The sequence below is a fragment of the Aquarana catesbeiana genome, linkage group LG01 (assembly GCF_042186555.1).
Source record: "Aquarana catesbeiana isolate 2022-GZ linkage group LG01, ASM4218655v1, whole genome shotgun sequence".
Taxonomy (NCBI): domain Eukaryota; kingdom Metazoa; phylum Chordata; class Amphibia; order Anura; family Ranidae; genus Aquarana; species Aquarana catesbeiana.
This window is the reverse complement of record NC_133324.1, coordinates 169,942,866-169,968,761: the sequence shown is the minus strand read 5'-3', so window position 1 is coordinate 169,968,761 and position 25,896 is coordinate 169,942,866. Positions and strand designations below refer to the sequence as shown.

Genomic DNA, 25,896 nt, shown 5'->3' with positions numbered 1-25,896 from the left:
CAAGATACATTTTGTATAGAATTTTAGCAGAATAAGTAACAGATGTCAACACGTGGTAGGTGTTATCCGAATACAGTTGCAAAAGCGGACATACACTTTAATTCCTAAAGTATCAGCCCAGAGGTTTCCAAGTGATCCTTGATTATGTTTCAATAATCTGTTTGGTAGAGGGATACCATTAAAGGGTTGTCTTTTTTTTTTTTTACTTTAAGTGGAAAATACCTTGAAAAGATAAAAACTCTAGGCAGATATGAAAGACACAAATTAAACGCAGCTTATAAACACATCATTGTGTTGCTGTCACTTTGTGACATAAAAAAACCATAAAGGTCACTTTACAGGTAAAAAACTGTACTAGATACGACTAGAAATATTTTACATTATGCAAACCACATTACCTTTACTGTATCTGCAGCAGGTTTTTTGTCTTTTGGATCTTCTTTCCTGACTCCTAATGTCCCAGACAAGGCATCCAGTGGGTCAGCTTTGCATGTCGGTGCTTTCTACAGGAATAAATAAAATAAAAAAGATTATGAATGTAACTGGTGCTTATATAGCAGCAAGACTATTTTGCAGAATGTGCAGTAATGTACAATAATGAAGCAGTCTGTCTGCAAATGACTACAAACCGCGGATTGTTATAATTGTCTTTTATACTTTTGGGCAACTGGGACGTAAAATATTTGTTCTGTATAATAGTAACAACCAATTATTAAACTAATTTAAACTGTATTACCATTAAAACATACTACATTCCTGTAGTCAGAGTAGCAGTTCAGTAAAGTCAGATCTGTGTACATTTCAATGGGGAGTGTATACTGTGTATTAACCTCCGCAACAACTCTAGAATACGCCCCTTTTTAACCAATGACCCCACCAAGCTTCTAATTCACTCCCTGGTCATCTCTCGCCTTGACTACTGCAACTCGCTCCTCATTGGACTACCTCTACATACACTAAAGTCAAAGTACTAACAATAATTTACAAAGCCATCCAAACTCTGCCCCCAGCTACATCACTAACCTAGTCTCAAAATACCAACCTAATCACCTTCTTCGTTCCTCCCAAGACCTCCTGCTCTCTATCTCACTTGACACCTCCTCCCATGCTCGCCTACAGGATTTCTCCAGAGCTCCTCTCATCCTTTGGAACTCCCTACCTCAATCTGTCCGACTGTCTCCTAATCTATCCATCTTTAGACCATCCCTGAAAACCCTTCTCTTTAAAGAAGCCTATCCTGCTTCTAACTAATACACTGTTGTACTTTCTCCATCAGCTCATCCCCCACAGCTATTAACTTTTGTATCAATTGACCCTCCCTCCAAGATTGTAAGCTCTAGTGAGCAGGGCCCTCTGATTCCTCTTGTACCAAATTGTAATGTAACTAATGTCTGCCTTAATTTTGTTAAGCGCTGCGCAAACTGTTGGCGCTATATAAATCCTGAATAATAATAATAATAATAATAAACCTCTGCGTTAATAGTAAAAGATGATATTGGTAAAAATAACCCTGGAAATGTATGAAGCTATATGAAAATGACATATCCTTTAAAGTAGAACCCGACATAAACAGCTAAATAGACAGTCAAAAATACATGTTTGCAGTTCTACCTTTTAAAGGTTTTGTAATTCTGTTCAGCCAAATTTTGTGATTTGCACATATTTTCCAGACTGTACAACCATGCAGATGGCACACTTGTTTCCTGGTGCAGCAAGTCAACTCCCTATGTTACTACTCAACCTCAAGCTTGTACATTGGACAATAAAATCAGGATTAACCCTTCTGTCAAATGAGCAGGAAGCAATAATGCTGTACCTGGACATAGCCCAGTGATCTTACTTTTACCAGCTGGCCAACATTACAAATCTTAAACATGCATGTATTTCAACAGTGTATTTAGGTACTTGTCTACAATTAAATGCAAGACTTTGATTTGTTTTTATTTAATAGAAGCAGCAATACAAAGCCAAATGATACACAAAAGGGATACCAGTATACACAGCAACCAATCCCCAAAAAAACACATAGATGTGTGACATTCATTTTTATCATGCTGCACAGGTAGTTAGCCTTCAGAGTAAATTAAACACTAAGAGAGAAATTAAAGCAAGGCTGCAAGATTAAAGCAGAATGTCACATTTTGCCCAGTGCCAGAATGATATACATATAATTGCTGTGATCTACTCATAGCAATATAGAATGACTAATAAAGAGCAATTACCCTATGGCATAAATATATACAGCAATTACAATAATATACATTGTTGTGTCTTGAGCAGGAGCTTGTGCGTTTATCTAGATATATGTAATGTTTCTACAGCAAGGTACTGTATTTCAGAATTTTACATCCTTAGAATTAAATGAGATTGTCCTCTTCCTTGCACCTGGGAGCCACCTCTCGATTAACTACTTGTATCACAATTGCCATATTCAGAATAGTAGAATACCACACACATGGATCTCCTAAGGGCCCCTTCATCTTGAATGTTACATCAGTTCATTCATTAGCATGCAGTTCACAGCAACACACAGTAATGCACTACTATTCTTTGTGGGGTGTTGCATTGGAAAAAAAAGAAGTAGGTGCGTGTGGGCTATTTTGGCAGACATTCAAATGAATGGGCTGCCTTTAATGCAAATCATGGTAATACATGACATAAGGAGTGTTAACGTGCATGCATCATCTCTGCACACCTGAGCAGAAAATTGTAAAGGGGGCCTAAATGGTATGTCTACAAAAGATGAAATGTTATGAATGTTATATATGCATATATTGTGCTACTTACAGAAGGTGTAGCCTGGACAGAAGAGGAGGAGGTGGCGCTAACCACAGATTCCGGCTCTGCCTTTTTCAATTCAGCATCCTCAAAGACAAAAACAAAACAAATGAACCAATATGACTGAATAAGCGGAAAATCTTTTTTAACAATCTATTTTTAATGGTAGCACATTTACCTTTTTTTAATAAAAAATTCATACGAATACTCACTTTTGGTTTGGCAGGAGGTGTTTTCTGTACAACTGGGGATGGGGAACATGTAAAGTCCAATTCATCTGCCAGCTCACTTTCTGTCATTGGCTGAAGAGGCAAAAGGTTTATCACATACTTAGTGTTCCAATATTACAGAAAATTGCAACTGATAGCAAGTATTTTCATGATCGCATACGTGCATGTTTTACAAATAATCCTATTATAATTCACCTGATATTTATTGTATTCTAAAAAAAAAATAAAATAAATAAAAACAAAATCTTTCTACCATTGTGACATAAAAACGTATCACTATTCTGTGTATGTTTGAGGACCCCACCTTCTGCCACAATCTAACTGCCATTCCTTCTACCATATATGCCAGTGCCCCTGTAACATGCAGCAGGTACTTGAACATGGTCTGGGGCCTGACCAGGTAAGCACAGCAATGTCACATAATGAGTTGTTATAATCTCAAGAATCTTAAGAGTGAAACAAAGAGTTGGCAGAGGCTGCAAGCTCTCAGCACCTCAGAAGGCACCAGGAGAGTGCTTATTGGCAAGAATGTAAAGATCGCTCCCCCAACAGATATTCTGAAAGTCTTAAGCCTACCAATTCAAAACTGGTGACCTTGACATGAGAAATGACAGAAGAGGTGCTCCCTGGTTGAAACTGAGTTTTCATTTCTTTTTATTTTGGACATACTTTCTGTATTTCACTAGATCCAGTATCAGGGTAGATAACAGAGCACATATATATTTCTGAGCCCTAATCAGTCATTGGGATGTAAATGTGGCAGCAACCCCTATTCTGTTTCCACTGCTAATTAACTGTAACCATTAGGAAATACTGAATATAAATAACCCCTGTTTAAAAGTAGAAATAAAGAAGCTAGAAATATCTGACATACCTTTTCTTCAGGAGGGGGCACTGCTGGTTTTTCCCCTGCTTTCCCCTAGAAAACACCATGTGTTTAGTACAGAGCAAACCTGAAAAAGTCACAGCTCTCTATACAAGCGTGTTCCACTTACATCTAACAAGTGCCTGTATGCTGGAGGGATGGAGCTTTCCCTTTTTCCAAGTTCTTCAATGTGTATTGCTGTAGCGGTTTCCTGTAAAAAGATGGCGTGGTTTTAAGGCTTTCTGATTATCTGATATTATCTCATCGTTTAATTATTCCAATGTGTGCAGTTGTAAAAGCACTAAAATGGCCCAGCTGCTGTAAGTGACACAAATGCACATCTATACAGTGTGGCCTCATGTGGTGAAGCTGGCCACCAATACAGTCACTGGCTATAAAACAAGACCTGCTCACTGCTGCACCAGTACTAACCAAGAGGTGCAATTAAAAGTCAGTGAGTGTCCTGGTATAAAATATAATACATACCACATAAACCTCCCATTCACCCCTGAGATGATCATTTTTAATAAAGTTGGGAAATATTTCACTTTTTTCAGAAAGTAATGTAAGCATAAATAAGAAGCAGGTACTCGCCACTCATTGGACTAAGAAGGTCTTACACCTGCTGTTCAATCCTGTAAGTAAAGTCTAGTAATTGATGCAGACCAAATAAAGGGAGAAAAAAAAGGCATTACCGTTACTTCTGGACCTGTGTAGGCAGGAGACTCCGGTGCATTAAACTCAGGGCCTTCCAGAGTACCAATTAATTCATCTAAGGCCATGTCCATACCAGCCTAAGAATATGTGAAAGAGAAATTATTGATACATACTATTGCATTCACAGCTGTCATTTTTTTATTATACTATTTTGCTCATTGTTATAGCACTAGCATGTTTCAGAGATAATTCAAATATACCCAGCTCTGCTGGAGAGCAGAGCAAGTTTTAGGATCTGACTTTTCTCCGCTGCAGTTATGCAAGTCATCCCCCTGCCCCATGTTTTAATTGGAAAATTCCAATAACCTTCCATAACCATGTCATACGTTGATAGGCCCTTAGGACTACAATACACATCATGAAAATGCAAAACATCTTGCACTTTGGTGTTAGTTCCTAGCTGTTATGCTGTTCAAACCGTGATTGTTTTTATGCTCCCACTTTTGTATTTCCCATATCGTATTGCCTGAAGAAAATTACTCATCCTATATTAGGTCAGAAATCCTTGGTAAGGACTAAATATGTGAAGCTGCTACAAATATTAGACAGCGGACAGGCACGAACAAGCTTTTTTTAATGAAAAAATCTTGTAAGTGCACCCATATCATGCTTGGCCATGAAGAGTTTGTGAAGGTGAAGATGGCTATAAACATATGAGCATTGCCACATGGATCAGGTGAACATTATTTAATGTCTGTAGGCACCTTTAGGAATTAACAAAATTACTGTGGTCTAACAGAAAGCAAGATCTGTTAAATTTACTGAACATAACCAAGTAATATTTTTACCCCCTTCCCTTCCAATTCAAGAACAGCAGATATGCAGTCTGATCCCAGGCACCCTGCTGCCCACCCACTTTACTACATTATGCTGATTAAAAGTACAGTTAACATACAGCTCTATGGGGGACCAACTTTTTTTTTTTTTATTTGGAAAAGGGGCTACACACATCCTAATTTTTTTTAAGCCCGACTTCATCCCTCATCCTAGCGCTGGGGTATTTTTTCTTTTTTTTTCTCTTTTGCGCTCTCTATTTTTCTTCTTTGTTTTACAAAGTTTTTCTTTTTTTTCTAAGCCATATTTTCTGGTTGCTACTCACCCATCAAGATTTCAAGATGCTCGTCTGTTCACAATCATATTATTGTTATCTGTCCACCCGAGAGAGGTATCCCCTTATTGCTCCCATTATAGAAAGACCCCTCTCCGTGTGACTGACTTTTGTTGTTCCTTATATTTTTGGTATAAGGTATATTTGTGAGACTTTACCATGTCGATCTGTCTAAATATTGCCTGCATCAATACCTGCTTACTAAAAAGGTAGTTATGCTTCTTTGTTATTTACCTATTGGGAACTACCCGGTCATCTTTTGATATGTGTCAGCATATATATCCTTTCACTGAGGTGGTGTATTGTACTGTAAATTGATATCTATCTGAGCCTTATGTTGCCTTTTTTCATGTGAACTCATTATAACAGAAAAAAAATGTAAAACAGATTAAACCTAATTTTTTTTTTTTTTTTAAATACTTCCAGCCCATTTGTTGCACATAGACCCCAACCTCAACATCTTTTGCAGAACAAGCTTGTTCTATAGATTATATTGTAGATAGGTAGACAGTTTAATCGCAGGGTACATACAGAGGGTGCTGTGGCAGCCTGTACAGAGGATGCTGAGGAAGGTACGACAACATCTGCTTTCGCTTGTTTGTCTTGTGTAGTGTCCTTAACAGACAGAGAAAAGTAGGCAATGAGCTCAGTGATGCAGACAACCAACAGGTATAAAATCATAAGCACATTAAAATGGTAAAATAAGCCAAAGCAGCCAGGTTACTGTAGTAATATTTAATTTATTTTTATTGCTTAGGCCCCTTTCACACCTGGGCGATTTGTCCTGCGACTTGGGACTGCAAAGTCGCATGACAAGTCGTACCCCATGATTTCCAATGAGTATCATTCATATCTGTGCGACTTCAAAGTAGTCCCTGGACTACATTCGCCCGACTTTGTTGCGACTTGTGGTCCATAGACCTCAAGATTACATAGGCATTGCTTCAAGTCATGTCAAGGTTGCGGCAAAATCGCGTCAGTCACGGCCAGGTCGCATAAGTGTGAAAAGTTGCTTATTACATATTACTGCAGTATACACCTTACCAAATATTTTGCAACTTTTTTTAAACCTATCAGTATAAAGATATACATCTCTATGGCTTACTTTGGGTGCAACAGCAGCAGGTGGAGCAGAGGGCTGGGCAGGCGAAGGAGGAGAAAATTCAAAATCCTTTGACAATTCATCCAATACATCCATATCAGTCAGTGCTGGCTGCAATAAGTAACATACAAACATCACATTATTATATTATTTTATTTCATTATTGTAGTTTCTCAAAATAGTCCAAAGTATGCTGCAGCTGGTCTATAGATAGCAAATAACACAAGAAGAAAGTTTCCTCTATGCAAAAATATTTTTCCTGATCTTTTCATTTGCATTATGACTTTGTACTCTTTACCATTAAAAAAAAAAAAAAAAAAAAACGATCAAAATAACCAGATGGGTGCAAACTAGGCACAATGATTTGCTAATTATTTTAACTTACTTAAAAATCTATTGCTGCAGGGAACCACAGGAGTCCCTAAAACCAGGATGAGCCTACAGAGAATTACTGACAATATATCCTAAATTCAAATCTGGATTTCTGCATAGCCAACATAAGCCTAGGGTGGCAGGGCTGCCAGGGGTGCATATATCCACCCATATAACACATTAACAGTCAATATTACATTCCTATGTAAAATAAGTGCAATGTAGTTCAGGGCGATCTAGCGGGATCCATAATGGTGATATTCCTGCACTGTTTGTGAGCTTTTTTTGTTGGAATAGTGTGCGGTTTCTTTACAGTTTACCTACTTGTAGTCTGCACAACTAGAACAAAACTGCTGGCAGAGTAGGTTGACATTTTGCCTTACACTTTAAACAGCATATAAGCTCTAACAATGAATGCTTATTTGCTCCTTTTTGGTCTGTTAAATATACCAATAAATGTGTTTGGCTATATCTGTTCAATAAGTGCAAAAATACCTGTTAATCCAGCCAGAAATACAGTGCTGTCCTGTGTTCAGTTTTATCTGAAGCACGGTTAACAGCCTCAGCTACTGTGTTTCCCCGAAGAAGACCGGGTCTTATATTAATTTTGGCTACAAAAAGCACACTAGGGCTTATTTTCAGGGGATGTCTTAGTTCTTTACTGTTGGTACAATAAACTACATTTATTCAAATACAGTCATGTCATCTTCTTCTGGAACATCATCATAACTCTCCAAACCCTGAATGCTCCTGTGTCGCCTGTCTTCTCCTCCCTCTCCCCCACCCCTCACATTGTCAGGTCAGCAGTCAGTTTTTTACATAATTTTAATCATTTAAAAAAAAAAAATCTTTCTTAAAATCATTATGAAATGATGTAATCTGTTTTAATAAAAATAGTACACTGGTATACAGTGCAGTGAACCACAGTTTTATATAACGATGACGTCAGCCTGCTCCGTGCACAGAAGAGGAAGGGGCAGCAGGCGTCAGCCGGGAGGAGAGAAGAGGACCAGAGGCGGGCCAGCGGTGGGTGTAAACATGGGAGTTTTAATACAGGAACAAACGGAGACACTGTAACAGTTTTACAAAAGGGATTACAGGATTTTTAATGAAATTTACTAGGGCTTATTTTTTGGGGGGGTGGCTTATATTGCAGCCCACCCTGATAATCACTCTAGGTCTTACTTTCGGGGTGGGGCTTATTTTTTGGGAAAACACGGTAGTGAACTTCAGAACTCCTCCTCCTTATGCTCTGTAGTACTAACACACTTCCCATTTGATAAGGTATTTGAGGTATTTGATGACTGCATATTTGAAAGTCCCACTGCTGATGTGATTTATGGGAGATGTTGATCTGAGAAGGAAGCCATCTGGAAGTTGTTGTCTGTTTTTACAAGCCTTCTGGTAAGCAGACTACATTACCACGTGGTGACGAGTGTTCCTTTTCATCTGCACTATACCTGGTGATTGTATTTCTCCCATTCCTCAGACCATCTTTGGACAGCTTTTTAGTTATTGAATTTAGCGCCGCATTATATATTTTTTTGGATTACCTACGTTATCCCAGCAGTTTTTTTTCATCAAATCCGAACTCTTTTTACTAAATTTATATGGGCGAATAAACGTCCCAGGATTAGTAGATGCCTTTTGACATTACCCAAGTGCTTTGGCGGTGTAGCTGCCCCAGACGCATTTAATTATCAAGCGGCCCATCTGGGCAGAATGATCGACTGGTGAAGACATACAGAATTCAAACTTTGGATAGACATAGAACAACAATCTAGTCCAATAACTCTGTGTAGAGCACCTTGGTGCTATGCAGCCCTACCCGCCCCTCTTAAAACATATCCTATTATAGGCCCTACACTGCGAATGGGATCTGGATTTTGTCAGAACCCTAAATTTTCCACGATGCAATCATCCTTGTTCCCAATATTGGGAAACCCTAGTTTCCCTCCAGGCTTGGAATTAGGAGCGTTTAATAACCTAATAGAGAAGGGCTGTTTTCAGGCATCGCACTTTTTTGAATCATGAGAATTGGCCCACGGTGGCCACATTGACGCACCCGGGGGGCTGGTATGAAATAAATCTCTGGCAGGTGTTGCAGTTACATCACTTCTTTAGGTCCTTGGGATCACCGATAAATTATCAGCGCCAACTAACTATATTTGAGTCATACCCCTCCCTCGGAAGATTTCTAAGCAGGGCTTTTTTTCTCAGACAATGGGTGCAGGAACTCCCTTTCTGAGTCACCCCTTGTCTCCACCCCCTACCCACCTCTGAGCAACGTCCCTTGGTTTCACCCCTACCCACCTCCCAGTACTGCCCTTTTTAGAGGATACAGAACCAAGTTTTAATTGTGGTACTAAGTAATTTGTATGAAATTTGTTAATGATAACAAGAAAAGCAAGAAAATAGATCCCATGCAGCAAGCAACAAAAGATCCCCAGCAGCAATAACAGATCTCCCTGCAACCAGCATCAATAGACTCTGCAGCAGCCAACAACAATAGACACCACAGCAACAATAGATCACTCACAACAAAATACACCCCCCCCCCCCAGAAACAACAGACCCCCAGCAACAACAACAGATTTCCCTTCAGCCAGCATCACTAGATCCCTCCCAGCAACAGTAGATCCCACACCAGCAACAATAGACCTCCTTAGCAAAAATAGACACCCCCCACCCCGTAAAAATAGATCTCCTCCAGCAACAATAGACCCCCCAGCAACCATGGATCACGCACAACAAAATACCCCCTCCCCAAGAAACAATAGACCCCCAGCAGCAACAACAGATTTCCCTTCAACCTGCATCACTAGATCCCTCCCAGCAACAACTGACCCCCAGCAACAGTAGATCCCACACCAGCAACAATAGACCTCCTTACCAAAAAATACACCCCTGTCTCACAAAAATAGACCCCCCTGCAGCAGCAATGGATTACTCACAACAAAATACCCCCTCCCCCAGAAACAACAGACCCCAAGCAGAAACAAAAGATTTCCCTGCAGCCAGCATCACTAGATCCCTCCCAGCAACAACTGATCCCCAGCAACATAAGACCCACCCCCAGCAACAGTAGATTACACACCAGCAACAATAGACCTCCTTGGCAAAAATAGACAACAATAGATCCTCCCAGCAACTAGCATCAATAGACCCCCTTGCCATTACATACATTCAATGCTGGAGGTGCCGGAACTGCTTTCCCCCACGTTCCTGCTGAAAAAAAGCCCTGTTTCTAAGGTATATGCTTTGCTTAGCAGGCCCTCAAAAGATTTTGTGATGCCAGGCCTTGGTAAATGGGAGAGAGATCTGGATAGGACCCCAAAGTCAGAATATTATCTATCTTTCGCTGAACTCATCAATATGCACGCGGATTCAGGAATATAATTATAAATTACTGACACGATGGTATTACACTCCGGCAAGGCTAAGTAAATTTTCTCCAGAGGCTTCAGACTGTTGTTGGAGATGTAGAGAGGATCTGGGGGCACTATTTCACATATTTTGGTACTGTCCTAAGATTGACAATACTGGCTGGAGATACAGAGGACTTCCCAAAAGTTTACAGCCTTTCCAATACCAGATGACCCCGCCTTTTTTCTTCTTCACTGTTCACAAATCCCCTGGCAGGTATATAAAAAATCTGTGCTATGTCATATGGTCAATGCAGCTAAAGCCTGTATTCCTCTTTGCTGGAGGGATCCCAAACCTCCTTCCATCGCCCAGTGGCTAAATAGGGTAAGAAATATAGGAGTTATGGAGGATCTAGTAATGTCAGCACAAGACAGAAAAAAGCAATACACTAGAACATGGGCAGACTGGGATCAATTTGTATACTCAGAAGAGGGGAGGAGACTTCTGGGGAGCGCGTCTGGGGAATGAGGTGTCCTACACCTATGTTTTTTGCTTTGGCTGCCCGTCTTCTCGGGGAACGAAGGATGACCTCCCCTTTTTTTTTTCTTTGTTTGTTTTTTTATTTGTGTTTATTGATTTACTTCTGAAGATTTTGTTTAGTAAAATATAAAATGAAAGGGAGGTTTAAAGTGTCCATGGAGGTAAAAGTTGAAGTAGTGACGGTGAATATTCTTTTATTTTTTTTATTTATTTTTTTATTTTTTTCTCTTTTGTTTGAGTGGATACATACATACATATATGTATTGGTGAAGGATGTATATATGCATGCTTATATAATCATGGAATATTAAGTTAGCAGAAAATGTATTGCAGTTAAAAGAAAATGTTTATGTAATTGATGGAAACTGATAAGACATTGGACTCCCTGCCTCCCTTTGAATAAATAAAGAATATTAAAAAAAGAAAAAAAAAAAAAAAACTAAAGCAGCCACCACATCCAAAGAACTGATAAGCTGACTAGGAGGTAAAAAAGAATTACCCACAATGTGGAATGACCCCTGCTAGGGCCCACACCACACTGCAGTATATGAAATGGAGGTCTTGAATACAGAAAGTAGGAACAGGAATTTTGACTTAAAGAGGAAGTAAACCCTTATGGGTTTACTTCCTCTTTGTTTCCCTGCAAAGGTAAAGCATAATGGGCTACTATGCATTGCATAGTAGCCCATTATGTGTCACTTACCTGACACAGGAGCCTGCGATGTCACCGTTGTCCCCTCTTTCACGAAGCGTCCATCTTCCTTCCGGGTATCGCTGCTCCGGCGCTGTGACAGGCCGGAGCAGCGATGACGTCACTCCAGCGCATGTGCGCGGGAGCCGTCAGTGACGGCATGATCGCCTTCACTAACGGCACGCTCAGTGCGCCTGCGCCGTTGTGTATGGCGCGCATGCGCCGTAGACATCGGTGCCCGTTTTTAGGAAAATATCTCCTTAACCGTCCAGTTTAAGGAGATATTTCTTGCACCTACAGGTAAGCCTTAATCTAGGCTTACCTGTAGGTTAAAGTGGTCTGTAAGGGTTTACAACCACTTTAAAATTGATATTAAAGTCTTGTTTTATTTTTTAAAGAACAAACATGTTATACTTACCTGGTCTGTACAGTGGCTTTGCACAGGGCAGCCTGGATCCTCTTCTTCTCGGGTCCCACGTCGGCACTTCTGGCCCCTCCCCTTGCTATGGGGGCACCCGAGTTGAGCCACTGCTCTGTGTGTCCATTCACACATGGATCCGTGGTTCGGTCCCTCCCCAATTGGCTCATTGGCTGTGATTGACAGCAGCAAGAGCCAATGGCTCTGCTGCTGGCAAAAGCCAAATCAGGCAAGGCTCTCCTGGACATCGCTGGATCGAGAGGGGGTTCAGGCAAGTAGTAGGGGGGCTGCTGCATACAGAAGGTTTTACACCTTCATGCATAGAATGCATGAAGGTAAAAAATCTTGTGCCTTTACAGCCACTTTAACTGTAAATGTATTCTCTTGGGAATACAGTACAGGCCTTGTATACTTAGACTGTGGGTTACATACTGTACAAGCTACCTCCAGTTTTTTAGCACATAAAAAGGAGTGATCAAGGTCTGTGTCCTATACTGTACTCCAAGATAAGGAATTTATATACAAGTCAAAATTCCTTTTATCTTAATCATACAGTACAGGACACAGAACTTGTATTCATAGACCATGGAATATGCCCAAACAATGAGCTGAGGGGTGGGCAAAAACATAGCCAACGGCCAACAGGCCTACGAAAAAAAGAAGGGTTAAAGAACCTGAACAAAACACAGAAAACACACAGCTTGAATCACCTTGCTGTCAAAGTTTGCTGAGACCTGAACAAAGTCAGCTGAGACCTGAACATCAACTTGGTGGAACTTCGAGAACGTGTGAACAGAGGACCAGCTGGCAGCTGCAAATCAGGGAAGCAGATGATTGGTGCTGAAAAGCTAAAGAAACACCAACAGCCCTGATGGAAAGAGGAACTCTGTCCCTAAGGGCATAGGCTCTGGAGATAAATTACCTAATTCACATGGCAATAGTGGAGCGAGAAGCAGGATGCCCTTTACGCCTTTCAGTCTTGCAAACAAAGGCTGTGGCTGCCAGGTAGACCATGACAGCCCTGACCACATCCAGGCAATCTAGGGAAATATCATTGTCATGTTTTGGGGCAGGACATGGGGAAAGGAAATGTCCCCAATGAGGTGGAAAGAAGAGACCACTTTAGGTAGGGTTTTGGCAAGGAGAGCCTGAATGGTAGTGTTAAAAATTGGAAGTTCTGGTCTCCTACAGCAAATTGCATAAATTATTTGTGTGGAGTAAAGATGGGCATGTGTAGATGTATATCTACTGATGCCAAAAATTCCCCTTGTCTGAGAGAAGCAATGACAGATCTCACAAATTCTATCCAGAATTTTGGTACGCAAAGAAATCGGTTTAGAACCTGTTCAGATATAGTACAGTAGCTTGCGTTTTACCATACTGGATGAACGCAGGTCACTGTGATGACACACAGAAAACAACGGTTTTCTATGTGTCCTATTCATACTGCAATGCACCCTGAAGATGCAGTGAGCTGCAATAAAATGCAGACATACTATATGAAGTGTCACTTTTGTTCACTTCAAATAAAGTTGATACAAAGAAAAACACAGGGAGCTGTGTGATGGGCTGAAACGCGGATCACACCGCCCCCTACTACCAAATCACTGCAGCCAGAACGGACAGCTGTCCAGGTCAGTATGAACTGACCTATAGTGGCCCTTAAGTCCAGTATGGGATGGAAGCCCCATTTGGTTTTGGGACTGTGAATAGGTTTTGAAGAGAGAGCTTGGAAACGTTCTTCTAAAGGAACTGATATGACCACTCCTTGTGCCCGAAGTTAGTGACAGGTGGTCACTAAATGTGCTTTCTTTTAGTCTGAAGTTGACAGACTGGAAGGCAAAAAGCAAACAGGGGACAGAGACAGAAACTCATTTTAAATCCCTTTTCAAATGACAGATTGAACCCAGAGATCCAGGACGTCCTCAATTCAGACTGGAGGAAAAACCAACAGATGCCCCCCCACTTTACACATACCCACACTTCAAGGAGTGCAGGAGCCCCTTCGATGTGAGGAGGGCTTCTGGGCAATAATGCTGAGGGCATCAGCTTAAATTGTTCTAGAAAGCAGGGTCCTCAAAGACAGGGCAGAACCTGGAAGGGCAATGAAGGTCTCTGAGAAGGCTTCCAGAAGTCCATGAATAGAATCCTTAAAAGAGGAACATTTTCCACAGGAACTGTAAAGTGTTTAATGCCAGGATCCACTACCGGAATAGTCCATTTCTTCTTAAATTCCTTTTTCATAGGATACATTCATACATACTAGCTCATTATGCCTTTGTCTTGCAAGCTTTTGCAAAGTTTTGTTTATAGTTTTTTTTTTTTTGGAAGTTTACAACCTCCAAAAAAAAAAAAAGCTGATTGTTTCTATGGATAGCTGCACCAGATTTTGCACTCTCCACTTTTAGTAAATACACCCCATAGTGTTTCTGTCCTCTGGAAACCAAATGTTCTGAAAGCATTGAGAGTTTTCCAAATAATTCAAATATATTGGCAAAGAAATTTGCTTTTGTGCGACAGGCCACATGGTGCTTGCCTGAGAGGGAGCTAGGGTCAGATAAGGGAAGTGGTGTCACAATAGGACACTGCTCCAGGACAAGGTAACAGCTTTCACCCTGAGCAGTGGTTGGCGTTTCCTGCAGGCCATCTGCAGCACACTATTCAGATCGCTATTCAGAATTCTTGTCTCAGCTCCCTTGCGCCTGTGATCTGACATTTCTAAGCGAAGGGAGCCCCGGTGGGCAAGTGGAGTTTGGAATAGATGAGGTTTTGCATGTCTGGATACAGGAGCTCCTATAACCCAGGCACTGACCATTTTCTTGTGGCTGTGTTTCTGCAGAAGATGGCAGCAGGAGTACAGCAGCATACTGTGTGAATTTTTGGCATTTTTGAGTCTAGATAGGAGAGAAATCACCATTTTTGAAATGCTCGCACAGGACAAGATGGAAGGGTTTACTATAATAAAGTGAATAACTCCCAGTGATACAAGCTGCAAACTGTATTAATAAAGCCAGGAGCTGTATACATACAAGGAAACCCTGCCTTTCTTTACCTGGAACCTACTAAGGGTCTAGGCATTACCTGTGACAGTGGAAATACCCCCAAAGGGGTCTTCAGGGTCTGGGAACCCTAGAAATGGGCCACAGACCTGGACCTGTTGAGCACCCTGCAGCTAACCACACACATTGCAATGTGTACCAAAGTGAGCACCTAAGACAGAATCCAGTGCCCACAGCAAACACCACAGGCCGGCCGGCCCCACGTGGTGTGGTCTGGGTAGAGTCCCCAAGGTACTCACCGAGGGCAACCGATCCAGAAACTGCTAGATAATTCAGGGAAATAAACCGTTAGATCTTAACAGAAGCTTTGGAAAAAAATATTTACTGGCTAAAAAATGAAAATACTTTTCCAGAACAGAAAAGATCCATCAACTAAGGACACTAGCAAAAAACTGAATTCTCTCAGAGTAACTGGGGTTATATGAGTGCACCATTCTAGGGGTGGCCTAGCAAATCTTTTGCTAATGTCTTATCACCTGAAGATAGCCTACATATAACCCATGGTTTAAGAATACAAGTTCTGTACTGTACAATTAAAAGTATTGGAAATGTGCATACTGCAGACACCTAGGTTTGGGGGCTCTTTGAATACCATGCATTAATGGATTTGAAGTTGGATAGACCAGTACCTCACAGTGCCTAGTTTGCATTTACCTGCATATTTCTACTAAATACCCGACGAAACACAAACATACAAACGCCAACACATTCCCTGCATCCAAAGACAAGATGAAAAATGTATTATATACCTCAAGCTTTGCTGCTGGAACTGGTAAAGGTTTACCGTGATCTTTCCCCTATGAAATACAATGCACATTGTTAAAAGGGACATAAGAACACAGACATACATCTGGTCAATCATTTTTATTCTGGAAAAGTTATAAATACTCACATCGAGCAAGTGTCTGTATTCTGGAGGTATTGATGAATCTCTCTTACCAAGTTCCTCCACGTATGTTGATTTAATATTTTCCTGGCAATAAAATGTTCCGAGTTAATTATTTAAAGGGTACTGGTTACTCATACAGCAGAGGCAGACTTTTTGAATGAACAAAATCACCTAATCCACTATCTTTAAGCAGGTTTGATCACATTGACCTATGCACATTTAGACCAGAAAGTGCAGGTCAGGTTTCTTTAAAGCCCAACATAAACCTCCATCGCTGCCCCTACACCTCATTTTACTGGCCCCCATCCCCTTGGTGCATACCTGCTCCTCCATTTAAAAAAAAAAAAAACTGCATACATACCTTTTCTCCAGCAGTCCTTGATCCAGTCACATGATATCTCGGGTTCTCTTCTTCCTCCACTGTCCTCACTGGTGGCAGGGTCCTGAATGCTGCATTATTCTGCTGTAATTCCAAGGTGACCTGATGGCATCCTTGGCTCACAGAAAGTTGATTGAACCATGCTGGGCAGCATCATTCAACCTGGAAGAGCAGCACCATCTAGTGGCACAGAAGACTTACTGCAGAGATCAGCACATAGGGTAAATTGCTCAGCAAAAGTTGCATTTTTTTTAATTTAACATTTTATGGGGATTGAATTTTTATGCTAGAGTTTACATTTTGCAGCTCAATGAGGGGATTTTATCAAGACTGGAGCAGCCACAATCTGAAACATATGTAAAATGGCAGCCAATCAGCTTTTAACTTTCATTTTTAAAACTTTAGGTGGAATTAAAGTCCCACTTTTAAAAACTGTGAGCAGGCAGGCTCTTTATTGCAGAAAAGACCTGCAATGTTTCTTCTATAATAAAAGAAACCTACCTGCCTGCTTGTAGTCTTCTTTGGAATTTACAATGAGCAGCGTAAGCGCAGCTAAGTTTACATTTCAGTACAGCGCGTGTCGATGTGACTGCACTCCTGCATAAGATGGCCACATCCTGGCACCTAGAAAAAGCCAAGTAGAAGATTGCCAGTGCCAGAAAGGAACATTGAACCATTTAAAAGGAAGCAAGCACCGTATAACAGAGTTTAGCTTTGCTTTAACTGAACAAGACAAAAGCTGATTGGTTGTCATGCACAGCTGCTCCAGTTATGATAAATACACCCAATGTATAATTTTTCTGCACAATCTATTGAATTTTTAGCCATTCTGTGGTAAACCAATGGAACGGTGCACTGTTAATTTTAGACTTCAGGTCCAGTGCTAAAATCCACAGAAAATGTTACCTTATTTAAGTCTGAAAGATAAATTCCAGTTAGTTACTATGCATCACTGCCTTTTTCTTATGTTGTTCTATGTTAGATGAAAATATGTTGAAATGAAAATAAAAATGAAACATTTTTCACCTAATTTGGGATAGCTACATTTAAATTCTCACAACATGGATAGAAACATGCAAATAATGGTAATATTCATAATGAATCTCTGTGAAAAAAAAAGCAGCAACGGCCAAAACAGTAACTAAAAACCTTTAGTAAACCTTCAGCATGGCATTTTTCAAGGCAGGATTCCTGATAAGATAACAGTTGACCGTGCCTGCCTAATGTGTGCTAAAATGGCCACTCTATCAGAAGCTAGTGTCACAATGTGACGAATGAGGAGCTCAATTACAAGACAGGGACAGAGCGTTGTCACCCTATATAACAGGAAGTGCCTGAGAAGGAACCCTCACATCAGGTTCACCAGGTATTATTGTAATGAAAGCTGCAGATTTACAAAGATTGACATTTATTTCTGAAATTGCATTAACATGTTCAAGCTTATGAGATTGACCAGATTTACATATGCTTCATGTTTCTGGGAGAAGACTTGTTAACACAAGTTGAAAAACATAAAGTGGACAGACCTCTGTCTAACAATGACAAGCGCTAAGAAGTCTCCTCATCTTTGCCTGCATAAATGAACAACTAGCAACTGTCTCAATCCTTTTTTTCAAATTCAGCCAACAGCGGAAGGCCTTGGTGTTTAGATATGTGGAGTATTTCCAACAATTATAAGCAACTGCAGCTCTCAGAAATGCAAATTTGCACTCTGATTCTACTAGCCTCAGTACTGTAAATCATTGTACCGTATATACGGACCAGTTCAGCAGAAACTGTCTGTCTTTCAGTCTGTGTGTACCACTGACTGTTCAACAAAAGCCAGTCTAACGATCAGCTTCTGTCAAATGGTCATGCTGCAAAACCAGCATCCAATCAGAGTTTGCAGTCAATGCTGATCTGTGTATTCTGGTGGAGAAAAGGAGGTGGGGGGTACACAGCAGAAGAGATTCCCGCATCAACATTGTTTGTGCTGATGCAGGGATATCATTTAATGACTGCTGAGTTTCTTTACAGATTACCACCCTTTTACCACATTTAAGCTCAAAGAAAGCGCTTTTTCAGGCAAGGTTTTGCTGTGTTTGTTTACTACTCTCGCAGATTCTGCCGGAATGCTGCCAGCCCCAAATTGAGATCTCTGCATTAACTTTTCAAGGTATGAAAATTTACTGCAGTCATTATGAAGGGTTCCCACTAAATATGTTATTCTCCTCCATTATAATGAATACAGCAGATAGTGGCAGGGCCGGTACAAGGCAGGGGCGGAAGGGACGGATGCCCTGGGCGGGACAATTTACTACAGGAAGGGGGGCACAGGTGAAGTAGCTGGACTGTACACAAAGGCTAGAATACTGCACAGCCAGTCAGAGCTGCTAAGATGTCTGTGCCATGCGCTACTGCACCCGGTACAAGCGAGGACGAGCCCTTCACTTTCCTGTCAGGCGGAGCAATCTCCGCCCGACTGCCATTGTTCTGACAAGAAAGTTCCCCCTCCATGGGATAGTGTTCGGCTGTCCGCCCTGTACTGCGCAGGCGCAGCGCTGTTCTGACGAGAAAGGTCCGCCCTGAACAGCCGTTCATCTTCGGAGACTTTCGGCGTCTCCTTTTTGCACCTGCGCAGTACAGGGCGGACACTATCAGATAGGGAACGTTTCTCGACAGGAGCAAGTGTGATCTAGAGGAGGAGGAACCAAGCAATAGTAAGTAAGCCATCTGCAGATGAATTTGTTAACTCCTTTTTGGGGGGCGGTTAATATATTACCAATGGTATTTTTTTAATATGCATGAAGGGTAGATAATGTGTATTATCAGTGCTGCATTAGCGACAAGTGGCAGTTATTTAACCACTTGTCACTAATGCAGCACTGACAATACACATTAACCCCTTCATGCGGCATATTACAAATACCACAGTTGTATGACTGAACTCGCATTGGATTTGCACAAAAAAAAAAAAAAAATGCAGGGATTTTTTTTTTTTTCCCCCCGCACTAGAATTAGATCGTATGTTCGCGCGTTCTCACCCATGCGATCCGATTCCTGTCCGAATCCACAGTTCGCACTGCAATCTGCAAACCAATCTGGGGGTGTCATTAGCATTCTATTGACACCCACAGCGGTTTGCAGAGGGCAGCGTGAACTGCCTGCGGGAGAGATGCGATGTGGGAACCGGCGCTGGAATCGCACTGGTTCTCACATTGCTACAGTGTGAACCTAGGCTTAGGGTTTCGGGTGCATGCCCCTGCCTGCCTACTCACCTGTGATTTGACACAGTGGGGGTATGTCAGCAGATCCCAACCAGTGATTCATGGCCGGGACCTATTGAGTGGCTGTGTCCAATCACAGCCCAGAGCCCTGTGTTGACAATCAACACAGGGCTCTATAAAAAGGAAATGTTCGCTTGCAAAGCAGGGAAAATAAACAAACCAGTCTATGGTAAAAATCAGTACACACATTACACATTGTTGGGCACATAATTAACCCCTTGGATGCTCCTAGATATTAACTCCTTCTCAGCCGTTGTCATTAGTACAGTGTCATTAGTACAGTGTCCTCCTCAGCCGTTGTCATTAGTACAGTGTTGGTGCATATTATTAGCACTGATCAGTGTATAAAGCTACATTCATGACCTAGGCATTCCAGGCAACAGGCGTCCCGCAATTTTGTCGCAATTTGTTGAGGGACAATTGCCACAAAATCGCACCGCGATTGGGGTGCCATTGAAAGTAATGGGATCGCAAGCGTGTCTGTGCGTCAATTTGGGAATTGCGGGCAGAAGCACAGCAATTCCACCTGCAATCCGGAACGCCTAGGTGTGAACTGAGCCTTAGTGTTACTGGGTCCGACTATAAGTCGCTCCTTCTTTACAACCGGGGGATTGGGGGGCGCAGTTTGCCATCTTCCCCTGGGCACCAGATGACCTTGTCCCAGCACTGGGTAGTGGGAACATCTCCGTGGCAAAAAGATCATCAAAAGGAGGAAGAGTAGGACCCCAAAATGAACAGAAAGTTATAGACAAGATCTTGTGGTTGAAGTTACTAAGAGATGGAAATGCAAATCCTTAGCTGAGGTTCTACTGAAATATCAGTTTTTGGTACATCAATAATGTGCATTAGAAAGCTGTCACTTACTGTTACTTCTGGACCTGTATATTGTGGCGATTCAGGTACATTTACTGGGGGACCCTCAAGTGTGCCCATAAGTGCATCTAAAGCTTCGTCTGATACGTCCTAAAGAGAAAAAACAGGATTAAAATATAAAATAATACATAATCTACATAAACTTATTAACAGCTTTATGATAGGAACTGCAGGGAGAATGGAAAACAAAACTCTTTTACAGATTTTTGTAAATTGCATGGCATGGCTGTGACAAAAACCCTCTAACACGGCTTGCACTAAAAGGTACAAAACATTCTACTCTACTACGACCTTCTGGTTAAAATCAGCTAGGCCAAATCAATGAATACTTAAGAAGGACTCGGGAATAAGAATGGTTCGGGAGATGGAATCTTTGTATCTTAAGAAGTGAGTGATGAGCTTGGCACAGTAATGCATTACACCTTCATCTGATACATTATGTTATTTACAGTATGTACACTATGTTTAAAATCATCTTTTCAAGTATAATCTTTTTTAGGCATTAAGCATATCTCTATCACTGGATCATTTTATTTCGTTCTCTGAACATTGGCCCTGTGAGATCGCAGTACTGTGAGTGCAGCTACTGTGGATGGGACAATTTTGGCCCTGATAAAAAATGATTCACTATGGAATCCATTTAAAAATTCTTTCACACGATTCACACAACTTTCCCCCAGGATTCACACATTTGTCTAATTGGAAATTGCAAAATATGTGAGAATCCTGGGTGACAGTTGTGTGAATATTGTGTAAAAAAGTATAGAATTACCTCCTAAAGGTTTGACTGTTCAAAAAGCCAGTTGTGCAAATGGTTATGGCAGGGGTAGGTGTAATAATCAGTGCTTCAAGAGATGGAATATTCTCCCATATGTACTGACTATGAAACAAGATTTTGCTCATTGCTACCAAAGCACTAGTGGGATCTTGATAAGTATCTGGTACAAGAAAATGTAGCATTGTGTCATTATAAGAAACATTTTCAGACATTAGCCCTTCCTATTTTCATCATAACTGCCTGCTGAAGCAATACATTTGCAGATTCGAGGTGTGTGATTGTCATACATTTCTTCCATCTTCGTTTCCTCCTCAGCTTTCTTAGCATGCAGCATGACTCACACAGGGTGTGGTTTTATATTGAGAAATTCATTGTAAGATACTGGAGACACTATTACTGACTACTGATCTGGGCAGAATGGCTGAATTATTATACAATACAAGCTGTAATACTCAGAAGCCAACAACAACAAATCTGGAAGCACCTTTTATTAACAAGAATACACTAAAATATCTAAAGATTGTTGCATTGCTGCTTAGAAAAAACATCAAGCACTAGAATGTTGCTTTAGCCTAGTCAGACAGGACAACTTGGCTGCATTTAGATATATACATCAGTAGCAGCAGGCAGCCACCAGTGGGTCATTCTCAGAAGAAGAAAAAAAACAATGATCCAAAGCTATCAATCGTTTCCCAGCAGCAAGTGAATGCATCTGCGGTCTTAGAAAGCATTAATGCCGGCCACATATGGTTCGAAAGTTCAGCAACGACCAGTTGAGATTCTAACCATCTATGGGCAGGCTGATTATACCCAACTCAATCCATCAAATCGACTTGGGTACAACCAACATGTCAGATTTTTAAATGCAATTATTGCCAATGGCAATAGCTGCGAGCAATGATCATTATGTTCTCCTGGCAGGGACAGCTCCCCGCAACCCCCTGCCAGATGAACACAAAAGCTCCGTGGGAGGGGCTCCCCCATCAACACTGTGTTGATGTGGAGAATCAAACGATTTTATCTCCTACCAGTGTCGAATACAAGGCTCTAAGCCAGGAGAGCATGTGGTCCGGGAATCCAATGTGAATCAGGGTCTGCATCATGAAAGACCAATCAACCCTATTGAAGGCTCTTTCTGCATTCGTAGACAGCCTAATGCCCTGTACACACGACCGGTTTTCCCGTCGGAATAAACTCTGAAAGTTTTTCCGACGGAGTTCCGCTGAAATTGTCTTGCTTACACATGATCACACCAAAGTCCGACCGTCAAGAACGCGGTGACATACAACGGGACTAGAAGAAGGAAGTACTTGCTTCAGAGCATACGTCGTTTTTGGTACGTTGGAACAGCATACAGACGAGCGGTTTTCCCGATAGAAATTGGTTCTGTCGGAAATATTTAGAACATGTTCTCTTTCTAGGCCCGTCAGAATTTTCAATGTAAAAAGTCAGACGAGGCATACACACGATCGGAATATACGATGAAAAGCTCCCGTCTGACTTTTTCTGTCGGACATTACACTCGTGTCTACGGGGCATTAGAAATAATGTTATTTGAGCGGAGGGTGTTACCCCTTGCTTGCGTCCAAATTTTATAGGAGTTAAATAAATAATTAGGGTAGATGAAGTCACAAGTACTTTGTTAGTGATGCAAACCTAACTAGCAAGAATCAGCTTGCAAAGGGGGACTGCTATTAAATGTAGTAATGGTTGTAGATGTTTTCCAGCATGCTGAAAATATATATTGTATATACTGTATAGTTAAGTTTAATTTTCCCAGAAAGGGGAAGGATTATTTTAAAATACATCAGGCAAAAGAACACCGGTTTCAGGAGACTGCTAATCATTATGACGACAGGAGATCTTGAAATTGTTGTGGATACCAGCCCACCTATGGCCATGTAAAGGCTAACAAAATCATTTAGTTTTGAGTGTTTGCTAGTAAGCTAGATAGATAGTGGCTTTCTTGTACTGTTAGGTACTCCAGTGACCATATATCATTCCTTTAATTCCCTGCTCCCACAAAGGCAACTGTAACAAATCTAAATGATGGTGTCACACACTACTGATGGATGACCAGTGTAAACAAAAAAATATTTTCCTCTGAAATATTTTTGATGTTGTCAATGTGTGTTTGTAGGTTGTTAGTTTCACTTTGATTTAATTGTCTGTGCTGCATTATTTTGCAAAATCTTCCTCATGATGTTGTGACTAATAAATGTTTAAATCCTTAAGAGACTGTCCATTTGGGGGCACAGTCCTTTTAACTCCTGTTAATTTCCTCTGCAAAATGGTCTAACCTCAAAACCATATTCTGTTAGTGTCTCAAATTAACATACATGTGTTTTTTGCAGTCCTTGCGCTTTTCCAAGTCCTGTTTCGTTGACCAATAAAATTTGTAGCACATTTTTATGTTGTATGTGTTTTGTTAATTTGTTTTGCAGATGCATGCTCAATCCAAGTGATGCAACCCCCCCCCCCCCCCAATTTTCATGCAACAGATTTCCCAGCTAAAAGATGCTTTTTCCTAGTGCCTTCATGGCAGCATACACATGGATTGTGCGCATGCTGCTATGGATAGGCACCAGGAAAGGAAAATTACAGAGAGGTAAGTATTCCATTTTCCATTTTAGTGCAGTGGTTCTCAGCCTCAGACCTCAAGTACCCCCAACAGGCCATGTTTTGGGAATTTATCTTAGCTAAAATAGCTGTCCAAAATACCAAGCCGTTGACTCGGATTTAAAGCACCTGTGCAAGATGAAGGAAAACCTGCAAACATGGCCTGTCGGGGGTACTGGAGGACAGGGTTGAGAACCACTGATTTAGAGCACTGAGCTAAAATCTAGCTCAAGACAATCCTATTCTAATTGTGGGTATTTGAGGGAAGCCAAGTGAGTGTTAGAACCCCTGCTTGTCTTTTTTATGTTGGGCTTTGTGTCCCTTTTCTGAAAATTGGCTTCATACACCTGTCACATAGCCAAACAGGAAGTGAGGGTAAAACTCTACCAATGTCTTTCCTTAGGGACACACAGGTCAACCCAACTAGTAAGCAAATTGCACTCTAGCACTTTCTTGTGTACACCCCAAATTATTAGGTATTTTGGGGTTTATTAAAGGCAAATCCACTCTACAAGTGTACTCGCTGTAAATCTGAGGGGAAGCACTGGTGATTTTATCATCCAATCCTGTAGAAGCAAAGATGCTGTTTTTTTATTTTTAGGGGTGCAAAGTTTTTGCAGTGCAAAGTGGATTTGCCTTTGGTAAATAAACCCCAAAGTCCAAGATACCTAATAATTTGGGGTATACATAGCAAAATGCTAGAGTGCAATTTACCTAATGGGGAAATGATTTAGATTGACCTGTGTGTCCCTAAGGAAAGGCATTGGTAGGGTTTTACCCTCACTTCCTGTTTGGCTATGTGACAGGAAGTGAATAAATTTGAAGGCAAAAGTGGCAAAATTTGGGCGGTGTCTTCACCCTATCAGGGGTGCAGACACCCCAAAAACTGACAAGACTTCTAATCCCTCTGCACTCTATCCCCAAGCCCAAAAAAGAAAGGATTTCATTTAGTTTAACTTTGCAAAGACACATTTCTTCAACTGCGATGCATGTCAATGGCCCATTTAGACCTTGTTTAATAGAAAACATCAGTTGCGTTTCACTATAAACATTTGTTCGTCCAGTCCTGAAAATCTGCATCTGCTTTACTATTAATTTCCATAAAAATTGGACTCCTGTATCTAGATGCGCGACCGCTGTGTATGTGAGATGCGTAACTGCTGTGTGCACGGAGGTATGTACCCGTGGCGCATATCTGGTTCCCGGAAGCAGTGGCCAGCACACAGGAATGACATCATACCCCTCCAGGAAGTTGCCTGTACTGCTCCTAATTTCTTCCCACCACCATGCCCCACTCACTGTTCTTTTGGGAAGAAATGATCCTTATTTGAAAATTAAGATAATTTATTTATTTTTACATGGGGCGGTGTTTGTGTGGGTCATGTGTGTATGTCTAAATGATCTGGCCTCAAAACACACACCTACTTCCTGTGTACAGATTCACTTCCAGGCCAATGTATATTGCTTCCTGCTTCAGTGTGTGTGTGTGTGTGTATAGATATATCTATCTATATCTATATAGATATATCTATAGATGTAGGTTCTTGTGTACACCAGCAGAGAGAAGTTGGATAGATGCCACACTCCCAATTCTGGAGGTATAATAATGGTCTAGCAAAGGGGTCTTCAAACTATGGCCATCCAGTTGTTCAGGAACCACAATTCCCATCATGCCTAGTCATCTCTGTGAATGTCAGAGTTTTACAACTCATGGGATGTGTAGTTCCGCAACAGCTGGAGAGCCAAAGTTTGAAGATTCCTGATCACTCTAGCATGTCTTGAAAAAAGCTGGTTTTTCATGTGCCTTGTATAATGCCCAAGAAATATTGTTTGGAAAATACAAGTG

The 25,896-nt window shown here is 41.1% G+C and overlaps 1 protein-coding gene across 16 annotated transcripts in view; it reads right to left on the bottom strand.

Moving 5' to 3' along the window:
• CAST (calpastatin) overlaps positions 1-25,896 on the bottom strand; it is a 264,338-nt gene that overhangs the window by 21,705 nt on the left and 216,737 nt on the right. For all 16 annotated transcript variants that reach the window (XM_073624543.1, XM_073624542.1, XM_073624550.1 and 13 more), the window contains 11 exons: positions 20,645-20,743; positions 16,139-16,219; positions 15,996-16,043; positions 6,804-6,911; positions 6,230-6,313; positions 4,569-4,667; positions 4,004-4,084; positions 3,883-3,927; positions 2,991-3,080; positions 2,788-2,865; positions 399-503 (listed from right to left, as the gene is read on the bottom strand). In XM_073624543.1, the coding sequence (XP_073480644.1) occupies positions 399-503; positions 2,788-2,865; positions 2,991-3,080; positions 3,883-3,927; positions 4,004-4,084; positions 4,569-4,667; positions 6,230-6,313; positions 6,804-6,911; positions 15,996-16,043; positions 16,139-16,219; positions 20,645-20,743 (918 nt within the window). The remainder of the gene's footprint in view (positions 1-398; positions 504-2,787; positions 2,866-2,990; positions 3,081-3,882; positions 3,928-4,003; positions 4,085-4,568; positions 4,668-6,229; positions 6,314-6,803; positions 6,912-15,995; positions 16,044-16,138; positions 16,220-20,644; positions 20,744-25,896) is intronic.